Source organism: Dendropsophus ebraccatus, chromosome 5 (assembly GCF_027789765.1).
Source record: "Dendropsophus ebraccatus isolate aDenEbr1 chromosome 5, aDenEbr1.pat, whole genome shotgun sequence".
Taxonomy (NCBI): domain Eukaryota; kingdom Metazoa; phylum Chordata; class Amphibia; order Anura; family Hylidae; genus Dendropsophus; species Dendropsophus ebraccatus.
The window spans coordinates 81,418,216-81,442,907 of record NC_091458.1 but is presented as its reverse complement, the minus strand read 5'-3'; the positions used below and the strand labels follow the sequence as shown (position 1 = coordinate 81,442,907).

Genomic DNA, 24,692 nt, shown 5'->3' with positions numbered 1-24,692 from the left:
GGTGTCCGAAAGTGGCAGAGATTTGTAACTTACTTTTAAAATCTCAAGTCTTCCAATACTTATCAGCTGCTGTATGTGCTGCAGGAAGTGGTGTACTATTTCTAGTCTGACACAGTGCTTTCTGCTGCCACCTCTGCCAATTTGTCCATGACAAAAACGGCAGAGAATGGTAGAAAATCCCCATAGAAAATCTTTCCTGCTCTGCAGAATAGAAATACTACTACTTCCTGCAGGACATACAGCAGCAAATAAGTGCTTTTTAATACAAGTTAATCACAAACCTACGGAACCAGTTGATTTGAACGAAAACATTTGGAGTACCCCTTTAAGAAAATGGGAACTAACATTAAACACACACTGATAGCCTGTACATTTGATGTATACGCCCACAATACAGCTATTAGACTTAAGTAGGCTTAAAGGACAAGTGCCATGAAAAACTTTTTCCCAGTAATTGAAGCACATTACAAAGTTATATAACTCTGTCATGTGCTTCAATCACCTATCTGCCTCCCTTCCCTGTCTTTTCCCCCCTCCACCCCCCACCAGGAAGTGTCCTGACTCACACAGACCTGATTACTGTCGTCACCGTCACCAAGCTCTTCTCTCAGCTCCTTCTCCTGTTACACTAGCCTCCCCCCTCCCCTGCCTTGTCAGGTGACAGGCTTGCTCAGCTCCCATTGGCTGAACAACTGCGAACCATCACTTGTCACATCTTACTTGCTTATCTTCCCTCAGACTGACTCCGGCACTTAGGCAGCTCTCCCTCCCCTCATACCCTCTCTCCTGCTGCCGTGGACTCAGTGAAGGAGTCATGTCACTAGAGAAGATAAGCTGAGCAAGCAGAGTCACCTGACAAGGAGGGGGAGGGTGGTGTAACAGGACCTAGAGCAGCCCTCCTGCTGATGACTCATCCTCACAAGAAGGAGCTGCCTGGTGACGGTGACGACAGTAATCAGGTCTGTGTGAGTCAGGACACTTCCTGGTGGGGGGTGGAGGGGGGAAAAGACAGGGAAGGGAGGCAGATAGGTGATTGAAGCACATTACAGAGTTATATAACTTTGTAATGTGCTTCAATTACTGGGAAAAAGTTTTTCATGGCACTTGTCCTTTAACAATAAACTACTATAAATGAGGGTGTATTTGGTTTGACCTGATGCATACTATTTTATATACTATGACTGGCCTTCAGGAGAAAGTCTGTTAACATATTACTTACATTTCCAAAGTCGCGTGGGCTGCTTCTCAGTGAGGTGTTCTGAGATCTGGAGGAGCTACTGCCAATAGAGCTTGCATCAATCCACTTACTCTCAGGAGAACCTACAAGTTTGTTATCCATACTGGTCAGATTGAGGGTTTTATGGCTTTTGTACGGCAGGGAAGGTGGGTCTGTGCCCCAGTCTGATTGGTAAGTAATCAATGCAGCGATACAAAGTATGAAAGTTAATGAAAACACAAACATGAGACAAGTATACAAAGTGATGAAGCAAGCAGCAAAAGCATTGTCACAAAGGGTTAGATCTCCGCAAAAAATAGACCACCTTCCCAGACATGCAGTTAAACATGCAATAAGAGAATATAGTTAAACTTTTATAAAACCCAAAAGGCACTCTAACTATAAAATTATTTTACACTCAGTGATTTTCCCAAACTATTACCTGTCTATTACCTTTGCAACAAAGGCAAGAGATTTTGGAGCCATTCTCCAGTCAGCCTATTCAGCTCAGGCCCAATGTACATTTTCAGCTCTGTGCAACGGACATATGTACAGTATTGCTTACTGAATATGGCACAACATCCTAGACCACCTAAATTCCTGTTTAATTCCTGAGTTTACTATGAAACTTTAACTGAAAAAAATATTTGACTAAAATCTAGTTTTTGAGGCTTCTAAAGACAACATTACAAACTATTACAAATTATTACTGTGTCAAAAAAACACAAGTAGTAGAGTATTAGTCTACAGATCTTCTTTAACAGTGATACAGTTAAAGTGCCTTTGGGTCACAACACAGTAACAAAAATATAACATATCTTACAGAAACATACAAGATTGTCATCAGGAAATGACCTGGTCCATCTAGTCTGCCCATCTTGGGATAGATATATGTTTATCCCAGGCAGGTGTACATACAGTTAATGTGGATTTACCAAGCACATCTGCTTAAAGTTTATTCCAAGCATCTACTACTCTATCAGTAAAAAAGTTCTCATGTTGATCCTGATTAGAGATGAGCACATTTACAGTAGAAACCAAGAGCGGAGTGGCACAGACTTCAAAGTCAGCACCCTGACAAGCTGCTGGCCAATCCTAATAAGGAGCTTTATTTCTACTGTAAAATCACTCATCCCTAATTCTGAACTTTACTCCAACTAACTTCAGACCTCCTGAACCTTATTTAGTCCTTTAAAATATTTAAGTGTTTTGATCATGCCCCTCCCCCCCCCACACACACACACACTCCCCCACACTATACAGTTTTAGATCCTTAAAATGAATCTGTCATCTGCAATTTAGGTTGCAAACTGCTGACACTGTTCGATAGCAGTTAGTTCAAGGAGACACATGGTACCTTTCATATACCCATCTGTTTTTTCACAATGTAGAATACTGCCTTTATTCTCCAGTGAAAAGCGCCAGATGCTTTCCCAACTTATGATCTGCTTTGAGCTGGGATACTTACTAGCTACTCCTCCCATAACTGCCCTGTTTTATCAACAGTCAGCTGTAAGAGTTCCCAGCAAGGGATGGGAGGGAAGGAAGTGTTACAGCCATCAGAAGATCAGGAGCTTGGGAAAGCCTCTCTGACACTTTTCAGTGGAGAATAAAAACATTTTACTACACCCTGTAAGCACAGATGGGTGTATGAAAGGTAACATGTGTCTCATTGAGCTAACAGACATCTATTAGTGTAAGCAGTTTGGGAACAGAATCGCATCTAAAAGTTTCACTTTAAGTCTTTTCAGATTTTACGCTTTAGACCTGCCACCATTTATGTAGCCTCTCTTTGGAACGGTTTTATTTTATTTTTTATTTTCTTGTAATTTAAAAAACCCTATCATAGTATCTGGCGTCTGTCAGGCGCCGATGGCATGTCATGCAATGGATCTAGCACCACCATCATTTTTGAGGTTCAGCTTTCACAGAGAAGAACAGCAATAAACACTGTCTGAGGTAGAACACAATTTTCTTTTACATGGATGCTCAACAGGAATTACAGTCTTAAACATGCTAAACAATTTCTTCTACAAATGAGTTTTAACTTAAGTTTTATATATTCTATGTTCAGGTTTTAAAAGATTTTTAGAACAATTCAGAGCATGCCAGCCTTTATGGGATGTTACAGCCTGTTAAAAAGCAATTTTAGGCTATATTCCCACTCCCAGCATACATACAAATAAAGGGTATGAATAAAGTTGCCCAGTACATCAATTCTGCCAGTTTCCAATTTCTTTTAAGCTTTTTTAATACAGCCAGTAAGGCATAGGTATCCAGGATATCTGTGCATACAAATATCTGAAGATTGAGCTTTTCCATTTACTGACTACTAGAAAAGATACATCTTTCAAAACTGGCAAAATTCTCTAGTTAGTACTGCCAAAAGCTGTTAAAGTGAAGAACATTCCAAGTGAAACTTACCATTCTTGCCGTATCGTCTGACATCTATTGCAAGGTTTCCGGTTTCCAGAGCACTGTCCATGGCTTCTCTCCACTGATTATAGTCCATAGATGAAACCTTGATGCCGTTGACAGATAGAATTTCATCATCTACATGGAGCTGGGAAAATTCAGCTGGGCTGCCTGCAAACAAGTAAACATCCTTCTATCAAAACCGTTACTCTTGGAAATGTATGAAAAGTAGATTAAAAAGTTAAAGAGAACAGCAGCTTTGTAACTTTGTGTTTTGTTATCTTGTAAAACATAACAAAAGAAAGGATGTATCATAATAAGGTAGAGAGAAGAAAAGTGAACCATTTTACTACACCAAATAATAAAACCTGCACAACTGCAGTTCTTGTTTCCTGCCATGTTAGATTATTATTACTGCTTGCCCATACATTGTTGACACTGCTACAAGTCACACAGTAAAGAAGAAACATGAATATTCAGATTACTCTACCTGCATCAACGGATGTTACAAAAACCCCTGAGCTGTTCCAGTTTGTTTTAAACCCAAAGTCTTGGCTACTTCCAGGCTTCTGGTTAATGCTGATTCTCATGTCGCTGTATTGGTCCTGGAAAAAAAAATGAACAACCTGAGTATCCAATGTCTGTGACCTCTGTAGAGAGGAAAGTCTATCCAGTCCAGCAGGCAGCCCGTACACAATATACTCTAATTATCCCCTGTCATGCTGAATGCATCAGGGACTCTCTCAATGAACACTGTTCAGTTGGTCACTGAATTCCTTCTACTCCCCGCTGCTTTGTTTAAAGACTCCGTCATCTGTATTGTGGAATCTAGCCATGCTCAATGTGTACAGTAATAGACACTGAATACCATTACTGTAGCTGGCCTTTGTGGGCATCCCACAGAATGAGGGAAAAGAAAACTAACATTTTATTCCACATTTTACATGCATAATATACTAGTTAGGAAATAAAACTTGATGCTGAAAATTTTTTACATTCTTCAACTTAAGTTTGTGTTTAACTTGCTGACGGACTATCATCAACCATGACCTACACTGCTTCAGTCTGGAAAATAAATAGACTATGGGAAGATTTATAAAGACAGGGGGCTTCACACACTAAAACTGAACTGCACCTGAGTGAAATGAATCAAATTTTTTTTAGGCACATCCAACTTAAGACTTCGAAAATCAAATGATAACACTTTCTCTCTTAATTATGATATATCCGTCAAAAACCTGGTGGTTCTTCCCCTTCCCATTTAACTTCACTCTTCTCAAAATGGGAGGCACTAAGTCATAAATGGTAGCTCAAATATGGTGTATGGCAAAATCTACAACTTTATGACAAAACCCTACCACAAAATTAATGAAAATCTCCATGTATTTTGGGTCTTCACTTAGCATGTTACTATCAATTAACAAAACTTGTGACTTGTTTTAGAGACACGTCTAAAGTGTTGATGGGTCCGGGTCTGGGTACTCAGACCCTCACTGGATGCTAGAATATGTGAGGGGAAGCATTCAGCTGAGCACTTCTCTACCTGGCCTGCTGCACTCTCCCTCCTAATGCAGCAAAAAGGGAAGAGAAGCGCTCAGCTAAGTGCTTCTTTTAGCTCCTTATAACAATGGATGGGAGTCTAAGCACCCAGATGAAAGCTTTTTGCCTTCATAACAAGTCTTGTTAAATTATGTATATATGTAGTATGTATCTCCTTAACAATACACACCATAACAACTTAACATTACTATCAAAAGTTGTCCATGAGCTTAAAGTAGTTTTCCAATCTGAAACAGGACACAGTTGAATGAGAAATATATGGTTGGCACTGGTAGACAAAGAATTGTTGAGAAACCCAGGGACGGCACTGACTTAAATGGGAGCTTTGGTGCTGAACTGCAATGTACAGAAGTGACTTGTTCTTCCCATTGAAGTCAAAGGAAGCAGGGTTTTGGGCAAGGAGACATGCCGTTTTGGACTCAAAGTCTGCATGTTTTCTATATCCAAAACAGCTAGTTTAATGCCCCTGTGAATATAGCCTAAGGAGCTGAGGCTCCTGTATACTGTTTATTCCCAGCGCTGATCAGCCTATCAACTTTGATGGCATAGTCTGTGGATGGCAGGCAGAAACCACCCTTTAGGTTTGTATTAGAGGGTCCCACCATTTCTGACAGTCTCTGGCTATGATCTAATGTCATCCTGTCAAGGAAAATAGGCTGGCTTTTCACCTGTCCAAAACCCTTATTTTTCCAATGTACGCATCACCAAAAGTGTATGAAGAATAAAACTAACCATGCATAAATGAGATTAAGGCTATACTCTTCCAGATTTATTGTAGCTAACTAAATACAGGAAATGGTTGCCTATATCCAACTATGCCAAATACCAATATAACTAGATACAGGGAATCTGTGGGGGCTCCATGAGTGCATTACCAGGGGACCGGAAAGTGCAGCAGACTGAACCACTGAAGTCTTTTCCACATCATAGGGTTTAGGAGAAAGACTTCTTCCAGTATTCCACTTCTCATCTCTTATGTTGTCAGCCTCATCCTCACTTTGAAAGGCACTGCTAGGCTTTCCTTGGGTTGCTGAACCATTGTACTTGCGGGTCTCATCCACCTTAAAAAACACATTACAATGTTTTAGTCAATCATTTTCTTAAAGCATGGCTGTAAAACATAAAAAGCACGCTTACCCTTCTAACCAAGGTATGTGTGTTTAGGCCCGCAGGCAATGAGATGCAGCTTCTCTCGCCACCATCATCATTTGTCGCTGGATGGTCAAAAGCGCTCTAATTATACAGCTTCAATTTTAATAAAGAGGCCTGCTGTATTTTCAGCCTATTCTACAACACATTCAATTCTATTCTGCAAACCAACATCAAACTTGAGCAACGGACTAAACAAGCTATGAAAGGCAGTTCTTGCAAATAATCTGTATGAAAATGTGGCTGATCGCGCTCCTGTGTGAGTGTAGCAACTAGATGAATAGATACATGTGAGATCTGTAACTTTGGTATATGGCAACACTGTCTAGCTAGATGAAACGTGTAGGAGACGTGATGTCACCTTGGAATCTAAAGGACTCTGTTCAAAGTTCAGCAGCGAGAGAGAGAAGCAATACCGGCTGGAACGCGACTCCACCCATATATACTATATTCCAAAGACTCAGACAGCCGAATACAAACTAGGTGATTTCACCCAATGTGGAGAACATTAAAGACAAACCAAACCGCTGGGTAAGTTGCACCTATCCTGCATTATTTTTAAACGCCAACCATCACTTTGTGGATAAAAACAGAGGAACGTTTTGGATGGCTTGAGAGTCCACTTGCATATATACCATCATATAACATAAGAAGAGTTCTAGCAAACACAGACACACATAGGGGGAGATTTATCAAACCGATGTAAAGTAGAATTGTCTTAGTTGCCCCTAGCAACCAATCAGATTTCACCTTTCATTCCCCACAGATTGTTTGAAAAATGAAAGGTGGAATCTGATTGGTTGCTAGGGGCAACTAAGACAATTCTACTTTACACCAGTTTGATAAGTCTCCCCCATAGTGTTCACTAATATAACTGTTTGTTTCATCTAGCTAGATAGTGTTGCCATCTAGCAGAGTTACAGATTGCACATGCATCTATTCCTCTAGTGGCTACACTCACACAGGAGCGCGATCAGCCACATTTTCATACAGATTATCTCCAATTTATTGTTTATAGTTAGGAGTAATCTGACATGCAGCTCCAACAACCTACATTAACATCTATAATGGGTTGTCCAAACAATATAATATAGGCAGCTCTAAGTACCAAAAAAAAAATTATTTTTTTTTTTTGCAGTTCTTGCAAATAACTAAATCTTATGTTTGGAAAAACATAAATATAAGTATATGCTTACTGTGTAGGATCTGGTAAACGATGAGATTCCCTTTGACTGGGTACCAAAAGGTCGAGGAGTCACCACTGATGTCAGACGAGAAGTATCTGTTTTTTGGAATCCTCTTGGTAATGATGAAAGCCGACTTGGTTTAATTTCTGCATTGTGGGAACTGGATGAGAATGGAAGGTTCTGCAAACTGCTGGTATCTGAGGGAAATGAATTTTCTTGCTTTACATAACTTTTCACAGAATAGCTAGTAGTGCTCTTACTTGGTTTATCCAAGTCAAGAGGAGTTTGTTTTTCAATCAGTTTCTCTTTTACTGGTTCAGTCTCAGGCATTTCACCTTTCAGAGATTGTTGCACAGTGTAAGTAGTATCACCACTTTGAATCTTTGGTTGGAGAACGATTGATTCTGTCTGAACACTTGGAATGGATTCATCATCAAAGTTTATCAAGTCACCGCCATCCTTTTTCTTGTGAGAAGAAGTTTGGGTAGTATACAGAGACACGTCTGTTCTTGTATATGGAATATCCACAGTGTAACTTTTTTCTAGAGCTGGTTTGGATGGAATATTTGACTCTCCAAATACATCTTCATTTGATGAATACATCCGTTGAAGTTCTGACCTTTGAGGTCCATTGTTGATGTTCTCAATTTCTCTATGCTCCCTTCAAAAAAATACAATTTCCTTGTCATTATTTTCATTAAGTCACTTTCACGGTTGATAAAAAAAACCACTGTGCAAATCCAGCTCCTCAGTGGCAGAATGCTGAGCGGTAAAATAAGAGGAAATGGAATTGCACAATTTAGCTATACACTGTTTAGTTTTCTATGCTTTTCTTCAACATGCATTGTGTTCCTCCACCTTAGAAATGAAAGATGTGACCTTTCAGTCACCCTCACAAAGTCTTATCAAAGTCCACACTTTCATTTTGCCATTTTGAAAATAGACCTGACTGTCAGCCAGAAGCTTATAGCCTTGGCCAAAGCTATTTGTATAGGGCAGCCTTGGAAAAAGCACACTCAAAGATGCTTATCTGTTTGGGCATGTACATTGCCCTGAGACAATATCATAAATAAAAATGATGTAAGTGAGCAAAAAAAAAAAATAAAATAAAAATAAAATGTATCTGTCCTAAAAATCAAAGTATAGCTTTTTAGCTGCTCCCCAACATTTGGTGTACATGTACATTAGTATTCAAAGAAAAAGTATGCACAGGCTTAGGAGCAGAGTTCGCACCACATATGGTCATCTGTTTACTACAGCTGACAAATGCAGCCTGGAACATAGATCACAGATAATTCAGATCTTTTTATCCCCTAAATCTGAGTAGTTCGAGGTTGTACAGGTTGTCTAGTGAAGACCTCTAGGCCCAACATCTTTGTACACCCTGCAGAACATAACTGGTATCACTATGTCGAACTATTAAAATTAACACACATAATCTGCTATTTTCTGGTCACCTAGCCTTCCAAAAACGTTGACTGAAAAATAATTACAACATTTGATTTATCCCAAAACTGTACAAATAAAAATTATTGCTCCCCTGCACAAACAGGCCCTTACACAGATTCCTAGTCAAAAATATAAATTATATAGGCATATTATGTTAATACATGTAGGAAAATTTAACTATATGAATATGGTATTTCTGTAATTTTACTTTTTACAAAATAAAATTAAGTGATTTTTACTGCAGAATATATGCTGTGATAACTAGTTTTTTCCAATCCACCTGCATAATTTTAGTTGTGCAATTCATAATATTGTAAAATCAATTATAAAAGTATAACTTATCATTGGGCTCTTAGAAAGAGATGAAGACAAAAAAACTAAAATGCCGCTGCCAAAAATGATTGCAGTAGGAACGAGTTGAAGAAAACTATGGTAAATATTACTTCAGACAGACACATAATAATTATAGCAGTCTCACCGTTCCTGACGCATCTCCCTGAATGTCTTATAAGTCCTTTCAGGTCCTTCATTTGCAATCTTTTCAAGTACTTCCCGTTCATCCTTTTTTTTCTGTAGATCAGATGTGAAACTTTTTCGCCGATTTTTCCATTTGGCTAAATCCTGAAAAAATTGAGGGGAAAAAAAGACCTTATTAATCAGGGCCTATGTTCCTATTTTTTAATATATTTCATCATATGTATGGTACACACAAGGATGCCAAGCAAAAATGTTGGAATCACTAGTTTAACAAATTATGTGGAATAAATAAGGTTTGCGAGCAAGAGAACACTTCACTTCCTCTACACATATGGCATATACGTCAGGCTAATTTCCAGCCTTGTATACTAAAAATAAATACGCTGAAACACAGTATTTTGGTCAGTATTTTAAACCAGGACCAGGAGTAGGTGAAAACACAGATAAGGTGCATATTTTTCAATCATTGTTTTTCTATTGTTTCAATTCTGGTTTTGGCTAAAATACTGACCTTACTGAAATACTAACCAAAATACTGTGCGAGAACCCAGTCTGAAACATAGGATGTGCTATAGAAAGTTGTAAACTCTGATAAATACTAACCAATGCATAGAGACATGAACATTTCTTAATGCACACTAGCATTTCCCAATGGGTCAATTTTGTGCGACAAAAGGGATCTTATGTTTACTATCAATGTTTAACCAGTACTATTTATATCAGCTTGTTAGAAAAGCCGAGGAAATGCACAGCATCATCAAAGAGACATGCCCCAGTCTAAAGTGCCCTATGACTATACATGAAAGTTAGTCATAACATATCAAGCTGCCTTAATATAATTAACCAAAAGAAAGAGCTACGCATACATCTTGCCACTTCTGATCTTGTTCCTGCAACTGGCTTTTGATCTTCTGCAATTCTTCCAGACGAACTTGACGCATACTCTGTAGTTCCTCAGCATTGCAATTTTCCAGTGATTTACTCCTGTAAAAGCAAAAACATACATTTACATACTATCGCTTCAGAGAAAAATGACTAACCAAAATATACTAGCTTTGCACAGGTCAAAAAAGCTGCTTCAACACACACACAAAAAAAAAAAACACATTTTGGTCCATTTTCAAAACATTTCCAACAGTTCTCTACGGCTAGAAAATGCTTCTTATTAGTCTCAGCTATGAGCAATCCTTTCTTCTATTTAACTACCATGCTTAGAAGGATGACCATTCCCTGCTCAAGCAGCACACTGGTATCAAAACGCTTTCACAGTGTTACACTAAGGGTCCTTTCACACACAGATAAAACGCTTAAAGTCTCAATGTCATTATAACTTTCAACAGTAGATTTGATATAAAGCAAGTTTGCAATTTACATTCATTATTTATTTTTTAGTTATCATGGAAAACACAACACTTCATGTGTTCTGACTTTTTTTTTCTCAAAAAAACAGGAAACTGTCAGAAAACAGGAAATGCTGTGTATCCCAGGCCATCTGAGCACTCACAGAGAAGGCAGTCATGTGACTGATGGACACATTGAGCCGTGACTCTCTGTACTGGCCGGAATTCCTGTGTTTAGTCTTTTTATTTTCAACCAGCAAAAGTCAGAAAATCTGCCTTCAGGAGACTGGACCTGGATTTCTAGTAAATTCAGCTTTGTTTTACAGCATGATAACAAAAAAATAATGAATGTAAATTGCAAACTTGCTTTATTTCACATCTATTGTTGATTTAGATTTTGAAAGTTATAACGACAGTGACACTTTTATCGCTTGTTTAGCAAACAAGTGATGGTTTTTAACTATTTTAACTATTTTTGCACGATAATCTGCCCGTGTAAAAAGCCCATAACACATAAATCACAGGAGCTTTACAAATCTGTCACTGCTGTCTCCACCATACATTTCCGTGGAAAGTAATCAGTAAAACAACATCCAAATGCATTACAAGTTTAATACATGCATCCTAAGGACAACAGAAAAGCAAAGTTATACATGTTTAAAGGTGTCACTTGACATTTCACAAAACGGGTCTGAACACTCAGACCCGTACCTATCAGGAGATAGAGCTGGGAGAAAAGCCTCTGCAGTGCGTCCTCCCCCTGCTTAGTATGGAGCCCAACTGACCAAGTGACACAGAGCCGGAAGAGGATGCGCTGCAGAGAGTCTTCTCCCGATCGGTACGGGTCTGAACACTCAGACCCAGACTGATAAAAACTTTTGACATGTCTCTATGACGTCAAAAGTTTTGCAAAGTGACGGTGACACTTTAAATGCGTTTCTTAAAGAAACAAGTAAGAAGCAAGCAGGTAAAGCAAGCAGTTTTTTGCATAAAAGATTTTATTACAAATTTCGTATATTTTTTTTAGAGCAACTTTAAACTAAGATGTGCTATGAACCACACAGGATGAAAAGCAACTGGGGTTCATAAACAAACTAGATATAGGCCCTTTTACTAAAATGCTAAAACACTAGCCTGTAACTGTGCATTAGTAGAATGTTGGTTTCACACATGGCAAATTTTTTCTTTTTTTTTCGAAAAAACTGCCACCTCAGTTTTAAAGTGGATCCAACAAGAAAAAGAAGTACTCCTTGTATATTTTCAATCCCATTTGAATCCACTTCTGGCTTTGGCACAAAAACTGTAGTGGCAGCCCCCCCCTAAAAAAAAAAAAAAAAAAAAAAATGCATAAAGAATATATCCATTGTATGACTGTATGTCATTACTGATCCTACTCACTTCCTCATAGACATCACTGTATAATAACAATACACAGCGATTTGTAAGTTAAACATTGGAACATGTAAATTCATTGCTGCTCCCAGCACAGACTGGAATAAAAGCATCATTCAGAGAGGATGGAACAAGATTCTACTACTCGCTCTCAATGATAACATATGTGAAGAGTGCACAGTATATTCAATAGATTACAGAACACATGGTTTATGCATAAACTTAGTATAACAATTGAGCATAATGGTATACTGAAAGTTTGGGAGGGTCTGGTACTTATCAGTAATATTGAAAGAATGTGAAGAATCTAAAGGCAACATTCATTCAGTCACTCCATCATGTCTGAAGTAGGATATAAGTGAGGCGAGCTGAACGTCAGATAAAACTTTAAGGGCTCTTCACTTTATTGCACATCCACTACACTTGTGTTGAGCGATTTTAATTATATTTTTAGCACGGGGGAGATAGGAAGCACCACATTCCAAGCAGAAGCATGTCTGCAGTCATATGGGCTTCTGGTTAGATTTAATAGGATAAAGCCATGTTTTCTTAACCCCTTAAGGTCAAAGCCGATTTTCGTTTTTGCGCTTTTGCTTATTCCATTTTAAGTTTAAAAGTCCATAGCGCTTGCATTTTTTCACCTAGAGACGTATATGAGCGCTTATTTTTTGCGAAACCAATTGTACTTTGTAATGACAGGCATTATTTTTCCATAACATATACTGCGAAACCGGAAAAAAATCATTTGCGCTGTCAAATTGAAAAAAAAAACGGATTTGTTTTGATTTCGGGGAGTTTTGCATTTACGCCGTCCGTCCTATGGTAAAACTGACTTGTTATGCATTTTCCTCAAGTCGTTACGATTACTATGATATATAACATGTATAACTTATATTGTATCGGATGGCCTGTAAAAAATTCAAACCATTGTTAACAAATATACGTTCCTTAAAATTGCTCGATTCCCAGGCTTATAGCGCTTTTATCCTTTGGTCTATGGGGCTGTGTGAGGAGTCAGTTTTTGCGCCATGATGTGTTCTTTCTATCGGTACCTTGATTGCGCATATACGACTTTTTGATAGTTTTTTATTACATTTTTTCTGTATTTGATGCGACCAAAAAATCCCCAATTTTGCACTTTGGAATTTTTTTGCGCTGACGCCGTTTACCGTGCGAGATCAGGAATGTGATTAATTAATAGTTCGGGCGATTACGCGCGCGGCGATACTAAATATGTTTATTTATTTATTAATTTATATTTATAAAATGGGAAAAGGGGGGTGATTTGGACTTTTATTAGGGGAGGGGATTTTTTATTAATAAAAACACTTTTTTACTTTTTTTTTTACTGTAACTAGAAGCCCCCTGGGGACTTGTATATAGACAGCACTGATCTCTCATAGAGATCAATGCTGTGTATATACACAGCAAAGATCGATTAGATCGGTCATAGATTACCATGGCCTGCTGCAGGCCATAGCAATCTATTGCCGAGCCGGGATCAGCGTCATTCAGACGCTGAGGCCCGGCACGGGCAGAAGAATGGATCTCCCCCCCGCGATCGCATCGCGGGGGGGAGATCCGTCCCACTAGACACCAGGGACGTGCGGCGCAGTGCCTCTAAATGCAGCTGTCAGGTTTGACAGCTGCACTTAGAGGCTTAATTAGCCGCCGCGGCAACGGGACCCGCGCCGGCTAATAGAGGCACTGCCCAGCTACGCGTGTCAGCCGGGATCAGTGCCGTTCAGAGCGCGGTCCCGGCGGGACCCCGCTCTGAACACCCCGAGCGGCACCATGACGTATCAGATACGTCATGGGTCGCTAAGGGGTAAACTTGTATTCACTGCTTGTGTTTACATTAAAATGTATCAAATTTAAAAGATTATATATATATATATGTTAAACAGATTCTAAAAACAGATGTCACTGTATGCTATATGTGTAGGTTTATTGCAGGACAAAACAGTGCAGACTACCCTGCTGTTTTACAAACTGAAACCAGTAAGATGGAAACATAAAAAGCTGTATGAACCCAGCCTATGAACCAAAGATAATTCATCAGCTCAGCTGGGCACACTTTTTGGTCCCACCAATCTAATTTTACAAGATGGTGCACTGATACTTAGAACACTAATAATATAATATTATAATAATGATATAATAGAAATGGGACTAAAATGCTGCCAGGTCTGGGTGTTCTGGGTGTAAAACAGGTGCGCAGGAAGGAGGGTATATTAGGGCTACACAGAACCCTGTCTATGTGCCCCTCCTCCTTACCAGACTAGAATAAGAAAGATTGCTCTACAAATGAGAATCTAATATAGTTATAAGAGAATTTTTATCGTGCTGTGGTAAAACAGCTTAATGGCACCAGACGCAAAAAAGGAAGCAGGTGAAGAGGTGAAAGATTATATATTTCAGCTCCCCTTTAATGAGCTCCCCATGTTATATTACTTTTCATTGTCATAAGTTACAAAACAGGATTAAGGAAGAAGAGGATATCAGGATAATGGTTCTTACAGCTGTACTCAGCGTGCATTATTCATTATAACTAAGCTTATGTTGGCACTTCTTAGAACCCCTTGAACCTGTAAAGGTTAAAATGTAGCCATAAACTGAACACAGAGTACTTCGTCTTCCACTTCCTATTTATTTTAGCCCTGAGAGCAACATTTCATTGTTACAGCCAAAACAAACAGCCAAGTAAGCTAAGCGAGGAAAACCTCTTCTGAGAGGGCATTCCATTAATACTTTCATGCACGGCACTTGGAAGCAGCATCATGCACGTTACAAGCATTGCCCTGATAAGTCTTAAACGCTTGTTGCGGATCTGAGAATTAGTAGATAACCAGACAAGCCCTATAAAAGAGACACAACTGAGCGGATAGTGCGCGGCCTGCCATGAACTTACCCAGTTTCCACACAGAGTTTTTCCCGCAGTCTGAGAAACCAGAGAGAGAATGATTTGCATATTTTCTCATACAAACACAAATCATAAGACTATGAAAGTTGAAAACAAATTCATACACAGTACAGTTTATATTCATGCTAAGAAAATATTCTTAGAAACTACAACACTCTCAGTGGACACACATCAAAATATGTCCTTATATGTACATAAAAAAAAAAATCTATCTATTAAAGTTTCACTAAATTTACACCCACAACCCTCTTGAATGTAGTGACACGTGTTTAAACTAGAAGTGGCATGTTTGGGAAGACTGCTGTTGAGCAGGCTCTGAGATGGACAGTTAGAGTTAGAAATAGAACAACCAGACTAAAGTGTCCAAAATTAGTGGTAGGTTTTGCGGGGGGTTGTTGGGGGTGGCTGGGTGTCAATATAGAGCGGTAAATACAGAAACCTTGTCCACTATACCTATCGATAGAGTGTATCAATCTTGCAGCCCTTCAGCTTTGGCTGTCAAGGAATGATGGGAACTGTAGTTTTATAACAGCTGGAAAGCCACATGTTGAGAATCAGCCATTTAGGCCGGTGCGATCAATGCATATGACTAAGACATTACATTTTGTGCATGCAACCAGCACACAGCCTAACCTTTCCACCATAAGACGTTTTTTGTGCCTTATTTTGCTGGCCTCCCTTATAGACTCCCACTTTTGAAGATCTTCTTCGCTGCATGGGCCGGATATAAAATGTTGCGGCTTTGCATCATTTAGACATTGAGATAAATTAACTTTTCTTGTCAGCATGTCATCTTTCTTCAATTTGTCTGAAGGACTGAGCACTCGTCCTTGTCTTGTCTGATTATCTGACTTGTTAGACTCTGGTGGCTTTTTCACTAGACAAAGAAATTTTGATTGTATATTTTCTGGTAGAGACCAAGGATCAGGAAAGGGAACTGCATTGTAATTGTCTGGGGCACCAGACAAATGAACTTCCTTTGGCTCAGATGGAGCTCTTCGAACAATCATGTCATCCTTCACCAAATCTGGAAGATGGTCTCCCTTTTCTTTAGACTGCAGGACAATATCTTTTTCCATTTCCAACACCAGAGCCAAAGGTGTACCAAGGTTGACCACTTGGTTGAGGTGAAAAGTCTTTGTCTTCCGTGTAAATAAGTCATCATTTTGAAGATCTGGCAACATGCATATTCCATGAAGCACAAATGGATCGTCTTGTGCATTTGAAGTCTCAAGACAATGCATGAGTCTAGGGCCAGATGTAGGGTCGATTTTTACTTTATTTTCAGAAGAAAGCAAATCAGAAGTTATTTTCTGGAGGGCCTGGAGTATTAAAAATTGACTAAAATATCCAAAAGGAAAAATAAAATAGTTTAGGAAGGTAGACTTTCAGATAGCACTGACTTAATTTCAAAAGTACCTTAAAGTAAATGTACCATCTAATGGTAAATATTTACATACCAGCCTGGAAATAAGCTGGTGTGGAGAGTTTTTCAATTGGTCTCCTGGTTGCCGTTATATTAGAAGGGCGGCCCGACGCAGGTATTTCAAAAGGTATCTCCTAAACTTCCCCCCACTCCACCAAACGCGAGCCTCCTCTTTCTCAATCAAACACTCACAGCCCCGCTTCCTCTTTCCTGCCCATCCCGGCTTGTCATTACACGAGGATCTCAAGCTCCTTCATTATCAGGCGGGGCTGTAAGGCAGAGTGGAGGCATGACTGATTGAGAAGAGGAGGCACGCATCATGAAGAAAGGAGGAAACTTAACGGGACCAGTGCACAAGGGGACCACATTAGCATATCGGTTTACAAGCATATATAATAGCAACCAGATAACCAAAAGTGCTGTGCCAATTTTGTGCCAATTGACAGGTTCCCTTTAATATTGACCATTAGATGGTATAATCGCTTTAAAATACAATGGTACTGATACAAAAGAAACCAACATCTATTGCATGCACAGATATTTAGAAAGAACAGTACTCTTCTGAATTCTAGAAAAAAACACGGAACGTAACACTGCAATTCACGCCATCATGCCAACAGTAACCTTGGCTTTTCCGATTGGCCCTCTGTTTTTTCTCCCTCATCTTTACTGCTCAAACTTGCGTCCAAATCTTTAGCACACTCCTTTGTCAGATTTAGTTCATTCTTCCGCTTCAATACAGAAGCAAGATCAGATGTCCATGGACAGTCCCCTCCAGCTCGCCTACTGTACAGCCATTAAAGAAAACATGAAATGTGATATTTAGCCCTCACAACTTTGTCTCATAAGAGGACTTTTACTTTATACACACGTATATATTGCTGTTTGAAAAATGTTAAAAGGGGCTCATATTGAAAAAACATGGTTGCTTTTTTTATAAATATGGTACCACCTGTGCCTTCAGATTATGTGTAGTAACGCTGCTCTGTGCCATTGAAGTGAACAGAGTAGAGTTGTAATACCACACACAAGTTGATGTCGCACTGTTTTTGGAAAAAAGTTGCTATGTTTTTCCAATCCTTTGAAGATCACATTTATAAAGTGTTAGCTGCCTTTGAAGAATTGCTGCTTCTAATTCACCAACAGAGTGATCAGGGGTGGAGATACTGAGAGGGAAGCTTAAGCGGCAATACACCACACTAGCTGGGCCTCTTATAAGCAGATTATGGCTAGGGGAAAATAAGGTAAATAGGGCAGTGAATATTTTTAATAGGCATTATTTATTTTAACTGCGAATATGAGGGACCCACTCACTATTCTTAGAAAAGGGTTCTCATTTGGCAGCATTTGAGTATATGTTTACACTCGGGAGGTCACAAACCTGAATCCCTGAAATTCATTGTACCAAGGTTTACAACGAGCCCTGGTCCACAAAGTCTTCTGAAATCGATCCTTTTGTGTGGAGGCAAGCTTTAGCACTGGTGAAGGCAAGTTGACTTTTCTAGCAAAGAAGTCATCCTTGATAATATTTGGAATTAATCTAGCAGACTCTTCATCTTCATCTGAAGAAAATCCAGCATAATCTACAAGGTCTTTTAATGCCTCTTCATCTTTCTTTGCTTCCAGTCCTTGGCTTTGGCTAATATACAAAATAGCCAATAAAATTAGCCATATCGCCATAAAAACTCCAAAATTGCCAGCATGCCCGTAGTAAAACCAGCCATATAGCACTTATTTTTAATTTATATTATAAAAAATACAAACCACTGCACACACCTTGACCAGCAGTGTTATTTCACAAAACAGTAATGGTAAAATCAGCTATGTACACACATTACAGAGTCTGCATCACGGCACATCAGCTTCATGCCTCTGACCTGCTCTCTCCTTCTTGAGAAGTAGCTGGAATAACCTCTGGTAAGGTTTTTATTGGTTTCTGAGAGTCCATCTGAGGTCGCACAGAATGAGCAGGGGTCACAGAAACAGACTGCTTACTGTTCAGGTGAAATTTTCTTTCTGCTAAATCATCAAGCACCAAGTCCGGTAACTTCCCATCATCCTCAGAATCTGAGCTGCTTGAAAGAATGTTAAGGAAATGAAAGCAACCCTCTCAAAGTGGAGACGTGAAATGGCCCAAATCTGCAGATGCCGTGTTAAACTGAAGGATATTACAATAAAATGTGCACACATTCCCGGCAGACGAAAAGGGAATTCTTAATTATTATGCTGTAGCAGGATGACAACATAATGTTGGTAATTATTAAAAACTATTATTCCTGGAATAATAATATAACTGTAAGGCATTAAACCCACAGCCTTCATAAAATTAAGTGACTTATCAAGAGGGCTATATTAAAATTTGCACCAGGCCTCAATCGTACACCATTCTAGGAACACTAATATGACATACATATCACTAAAGCTGTAGATTACTGCTCGCATGCAACATCCCACTGGATGACACCTTATGGACGGCCTACCTGCTGTAGAGTACTAATAAAGCCCTGCTAGTAAGTTTAAAAGAGTCACTGTCATTTACATCTGACATGTCAAATGCTTTTGAAATGACAGTCACACTTCCTTTATGAATACTTGTTTCTGTAATGTCGGTGTATTCCTAGAGAAAAGCATGTTTATTTTATGGTTTTACTGACCACAAGGCCATTCCTACCTAGTAAAGGTTCCATCAGATTCTGTGAAGACAGGACTAGCCCAGCTCCTCCTGTTGTCCTCGTTTCTATCCACCCGCTTCTTCCTTAAAGGTGCTGGCATGTAATTTATCTGTTTTGATTTTGATGGGAGGAACTGATTAAAGCTGGAGGCAGGCTTTGGTTCCACCCCAGAAGTCCTTCTGTAGGACATGTCATTCTTGCTTGTATCCTGCATCTTGTAGGTGAGTTCAGACTCTGTGTCACTTTCTCCACCTGAAAAATACCAAGACAGACTAAGATGGTGTTGACATTTCTTAAAGCACTGTAATGAATGGCATGGGTGACAAAACATTTGATCCACTCACTCAATCACTGGTTAGTGATTGACTGAGCAAGGCACTTCTTGCAGGGACAACACATCATCCACCAGGATGTGGCGGCGACAGAAGACCAAGAGCATTGGCACTGTAGGGAATAACTAAGCATGCATGTTCCTAACGTACAAGCAACGACTGCAGTTAAAGTGCATCTTCGTTGAAGACGCTCTTAGATATTAATGTACAGAACTTTTATGACGTCTTTAATTTTAACGTTCAACAATTTTTACTGTAGATCTTCTCAATTTACTCACAAATAAATTCATCACAAATACTATGAAGTTGCATCCTTGCCATGGGAGCTCTTTCTAAAAGCCTTAGAACATCACAGCTACACTACATGTCAAATTACAGTACTAGTATACAAAATCTGGTATGTAGCTTCCAATATATTATATCGCATCTAATATAACACATCTCTAAGCCAGATTTGTTCTATAATTATAGTTTCATTATTTTAGCCTTTTCCAAGTAAATGTCAATGTTAACATGAATTAGGGACACAGAAAGTCACAGTGCATTTATAAGAAAGTCATCCCGAACCTATTGAGGAATGTCAAGTGTACTCTCTGTTTATGAAAACAAAAGCTGATCTGCACTACTGAAGTCATTCAGCAGCAGTGAAGATGATGCAAAGACAAAAGACTACACAATAGTCCCTTTCAGCCTACCCTATGCTTAACTGTTGCCATTACATTGAAATAACTCATCTAGTCAAGCCTGCTTTAAAAATCATGTCAAGTTGTGCACACTTTTCTATAAAAAAATATTTCATAATAATGAATAACCCACCCAACATTGATATAGTAATTCAATGTTTAAAAACTTCCGCCCCCAAAACCTATTACACTTTAACCCTTCAAGACAGAGCCCTTTGATGCACAAACGTCCGGGTCAAATTAATGCAATGTTCCTCCCCGCCTTCTAAGAGTCATAGCACTTTAATTTTTCCACCTACAGGGCTGGTTGGGGTGTCATTTTTTGAGCCATGATATCTAGTTTTTAATAAAATCATATTGGTGTAACAGAAAAAATTTGATTGCTTTTTAAGAATTTGTTTGTGATATATAATTTAATAAAATCAGCAATCCTGGTGCGTTTGTTTTTTCCGTTTATGCCTTTCACCGTGCGGGAACAATAATGTTATATTTTAATAGATCGGACAATTCTGCACGCTACGATATGTAATATGTTTATTTATTTTTACTTTTATAATGGGCAAGGGGGTCTTTTAAACTTTTATGGGGGAGGAGGGGTTATAAGTTTTTTTTTAATACATTTATAACACTTATTACACTTTTTTTTTTTACACTTTTATTTACTGTAAAAAATGTAATCATTACATTGCATATACTGATCTATGCTATGCCATAGCATAGCATAGATCAGTGTTATCAGCGATCTATGTATAGAGCCTGCCTGAGAGCATACTCTACACATAGATCGCCGAACCGACAAGACAGAGGCAAGGAGCTTACCCTCGCCTGTCAGTACATGTGATCGGGACCATCACTCAGTGAAAGATGCTTGATCTGTCACTAGGCACCTTAAACACCACGGTAGATCGCGGCATTTAAGGGGTTAATGAGAGTCGGCTGCAGGATCGCAGCTGACTCTCATTACCTCCGGCCCCGGACACAGATGAGAGCGGGATCACCATCACTGCAGCGCTCCCATTCTCATCAATAACCCAGTCAGTAACAGGAACGTATACATACATTCCTACTGCACGGGGTATGTGCATGAGCAACGTATACCATAATATAACATTTTATAATTGGATTAAGACATTTTTACAATAAACAGCAACCATATGAACCTCTCCCAATCTTCTGCCACAGCCAATCCAACAGCTATTGGTCCCAGTTGCTCCCTTTAATGTGTTGTGTCTAAGCCAGTAGTGAGGGCTCTTCAAGCCAAGTAAAAAGTTCTCTTTTTTATTACTGGAATATCCCTTTAATTTCCCTTCATTTAGATAGGGGCTTGCAAAACCTAAGTGGGAAATTTATCAAACATCGAGTAAAGTGAAACTGGCTCAGTTGCCCCTAGCAACCAATCAGATCCCACCTTTCATTTTCTAAAGAGTCTGTGAAAAATGAAAGGTGGAATCTGATTCTAGCCCCAGTTTTTATAAATCTCCCCCAGTGTGCATATTGTAGAATGCACGCTTACAAAATAGCCTCTAATAGAAATTCTTTACGAACAATTTCTATATTTAAAGAAAAAAAAGTCACCATCACATTCTTTTAAATTCTTTGAAAAAACTAAAGAGCCATAAAAATGTGCAGTGTTCTAATACAAAGCATAGAATCAATTCCTTATAAAAAAAAACAAAAAAAAAAAACACCTTCCAGGTATCAACCAGGCCTGCAACAAGCCCTTTGATGCATGGATGTCCGGGTCAAATTATTGCAATGTTCCTCCTCTCCTTCTAAAAGCCATAGGGCTACAGGCTACAGGGCTGGTTGTGGTGTCATTTTCTGCGCTATGAGCTCTAGTTTTTATTAATATCATATCGGTGTAACAGAAAAATTTAGATTGCTTTTTATAAAAGCAATCCTGGTGTCCCCCCCCCCCCTTTACACCGTTCACAGTGTGGGAATAATAATGTTATATTTTAATAGAACTGACAATTTAATAGAACTGACAATTCCACACGCTACGATATGTAATATGTTTATTTATTTATTTTTAATATTTTTATAATGGGCAAGGGGGTATTTTAAGTTTTTTTAAGTACTTTTAAAAGCTTTTTTTTTTTTTTTTTTTTCATTTTAAACATGCAATCATTAGATTGCATGTACTGATCTATGCTATGCCATAGCATAGATCAGTGTTATCTGCGATCTATGCATAGAGCCTGCCTGAGAGCAGACTCTATGCACAGATTGCCGAACCGACAGAACAGAGGTAAGTGGCTTAGCCTCGGCTGTCGGTAGATGGGATCAGGACCCCTGCAGCAGGGTCCCGAACACTCAGTGACAGAAGCTTGTCTAGTCACAGAGTACCTTAAACACCACGATTGCTATAGATTGCAGCATTTAAGGGGTTAATGAGATGCAGCTGCAAGATCGCAGCTGCCTCTCATTACCTCCGGCCCCGGACACTCTGATGTGTGCGGGACCGCTCTAGCTGCAGTGGTCCCGCACATATCAGTAAGACCCTGAAGTCAGGAACATGCATATACATGCCTACTGCACGAGGTAAGTGCAGTAGGAACGTATATATACGGATTGCTGACGGGAAGGGGTTGAAAAAATAAATGACAAACAAAATCTAAGCTGCAAAAAGAGAAGAACGAGACCCTTACCCTCACTGCTTCCTTTGAGTGTTGTGTCTGAAGAAAAGCTTGTATATGACCTGGAGCCAAAGGAATCCAAGCTGTCCCAAGAATCGTCTCTTTTGTGAACAGGATCTAGATTTTCTCCTTTTTCACTGTACCACAAGTCACCACAGCCACTGTCCCTTCCACTTCTCTTCAGACTACTGGAGTCTTCAAGTGCCTACAGTTAGTCAGCAACAAGAAACAAGTTAGAAATTAAAAAAAAAAAAAAAAAAAAAAGGGACAAAGAACACGTATACACACATAGGGACTGGATTCTACATCTGTGATTATTCTGACTGTACATCCGCATACTGGAAACATGAGACTTTTACAAAATCCCTTTAATATTTCAATCTGTACTGAAAGGGAAACCTAGAACCATTGTTTTCTAAGGGGAAAAAAGCCTAAAGGCCTAAATGTGTAAAACACGTATGTAAACCTCATTGCTGCACCATTTAGTTTAGTTACTATCCTGGACTGGTCATCTACTACTGCACCTCAGAGGAAGCTACCGACTTGAACGCACTTAGGCTGCATTCACACGTTCAGTGTTTTTCCCGGTACGGGATTGTGGTCTGCTAGCTACTTCTGTGATCCGTGCAAAACAGTCCGTTTTGCATCCATGTCAGCTATTTTCCCCGGATCTGTTTTAAAGCATTTTAAATTACATTGATTACATCACATCCGTGTTTTCATCCGTGAAAAACACATATCTCATTGATTTCTATGGGGAATCCGTTCCGTGCTTCCGTCCTGAGTTATGACATGTCCTATTTTTAAACGGAATGGATCACGGATCCGTGAAATCACAGAACGTCTAAATAGTCCAATAGTAAGCAAAGGGCTGTAAAATTGTCTGTGATCAATGAGCACGGACAACTTCGCGGAACGTGTAAATACAGCCTAATACTTTTCACTAATTGTCATTTTTGTTTTATTATTGAAACGTAAATATGGCAGGAACAGTAGTGAAACACGAGTTGATACGTGATCTAGCAATGATACCATATGACTTTGTATGTTAATATGCCATTTCACAATGTTAATTATACATTTTTGTCTTGATCAACACAAGCCTGAGGGAATTACATTTTTTCTTCCTCGGCCAAGGAAGGTTCTGCATTACTAATAGTAATTCATAGTCTGACAAGAAGAAACTGTGCTCTACTCATAATTGACTAGTAATGCATGATTCTTACTCAACCTTTACACTTGATACTAGTAAGGATAAGTCAGGGTTTCAGGATCTGAAATTGCCACACCCCACGTTTTTTCCATTTCTATTTCTCACATCTTCAGTGCAGCACAGAAATACTTCATTGGTACATTTTTTAAGGATTTCCCTTGTATATGGTTGGTTTTCCTTGATGGGGATGTGTCACAGATATTTTTTTCTTTACAGATTAAAGCAAGATACTTAATTTTTTTTTTTATTCTAATCTGTTACTATTCCTATTTTTTTTTTACATTATTTTTGTTTATTACACACACACACTACCTGAGCTCACCTCTGCTAACAGCATTTAGAGAGCTTCCTTACAGAAGCTACATGGATCACAGTAAACAAAGTGGAGATAGCTTCCACGAAAACATTTTCTAGGCATGTTCACAACCTGTGCAGAAGTCACTGGGGGCAAGGTTGTGACTCTCACCTACTGTGAGTTAACTGATCCTGTCTTATCTATACGTTGGTGTTACCTTTTAACTGTAATACTGCCAGTGACAATAGTGAGCCGACTGCTAAATAGTGAAACCTAGACAGTAAAATGCACTGTCCGTGAGCAGAGTGAGAAAATAGGGACCAG

The 24,692-nt window shown here is 39.0% G+C and overlaps 1 protein-coding gene across 10 annotated transcripts in view; it reads right to left on the bottom strand.

The window, feature by feature from the left end:
* The window catches only part of LMO7 (LIM domain 7), a 142,227-nt gene that overhangs the window by 32,800 nt on the left and 84,735 nt on the right, over nt 1-24,692 (bottom strand). For 5 of the 10 annotated variants that reach the window (XM_069970625.1, XM_069970624.1, XM_069970627.1 and 2 more), the window contains 14 exons: nt 22,873-23,065; nt 19,206-19,458; nt 18,412-18,606; nt 17,916-18,173; nt 17,159-17,320; nt 15,742-16,449; nt 15,097-15,126; nt 10,320-10,437; nt 9,455-9,597; nt 7,537-8,188; nt 6,067-6,252; nt 4,122-4,236; nt 3,641-3,802; nt 1,220-1,401 (listed from right to left, as the gene is read on the bottom strand). In XM_069970625.1, coding sequence (XP_069826726.1) covers nt 1,220-1,401; nt 3,641-3,802; nt 4,122-4,236; nt 6,067-6,252; nt 7,537-8,188; nt 9,455-9,597; nt 10,320-10,437; nt 15,097-15,126; nt 15,742-16,449; nt 17,159-17,320; nt 17,916-18,173; nt 18,412-18,606; nt 19,206-19,458; nt 22,873-23,065 — 3,357 coding nt within the window. The remainder of the gene's footprint in view (nt 1-1,219; nt 1,402-3,640; nt 3,803-4,121; nt 4,237-6,066; nt 6,253-7,536; nt 8,189-9,454; nt 9,598-10,319; nt 10,438-15,096; nt 15,127-15,741; nt 16,450-17,158; nt 17,321-17,915; nt 18,174-18,411; nt 18,607-19,205; nt 19,459-22,872; nt 23,066-24,692) is intronic. The other 5 variants (XM_069970632.1, XM_069970634.1, XM_069970628.1 and 2 more) reach the window with 4 other exon arrangements.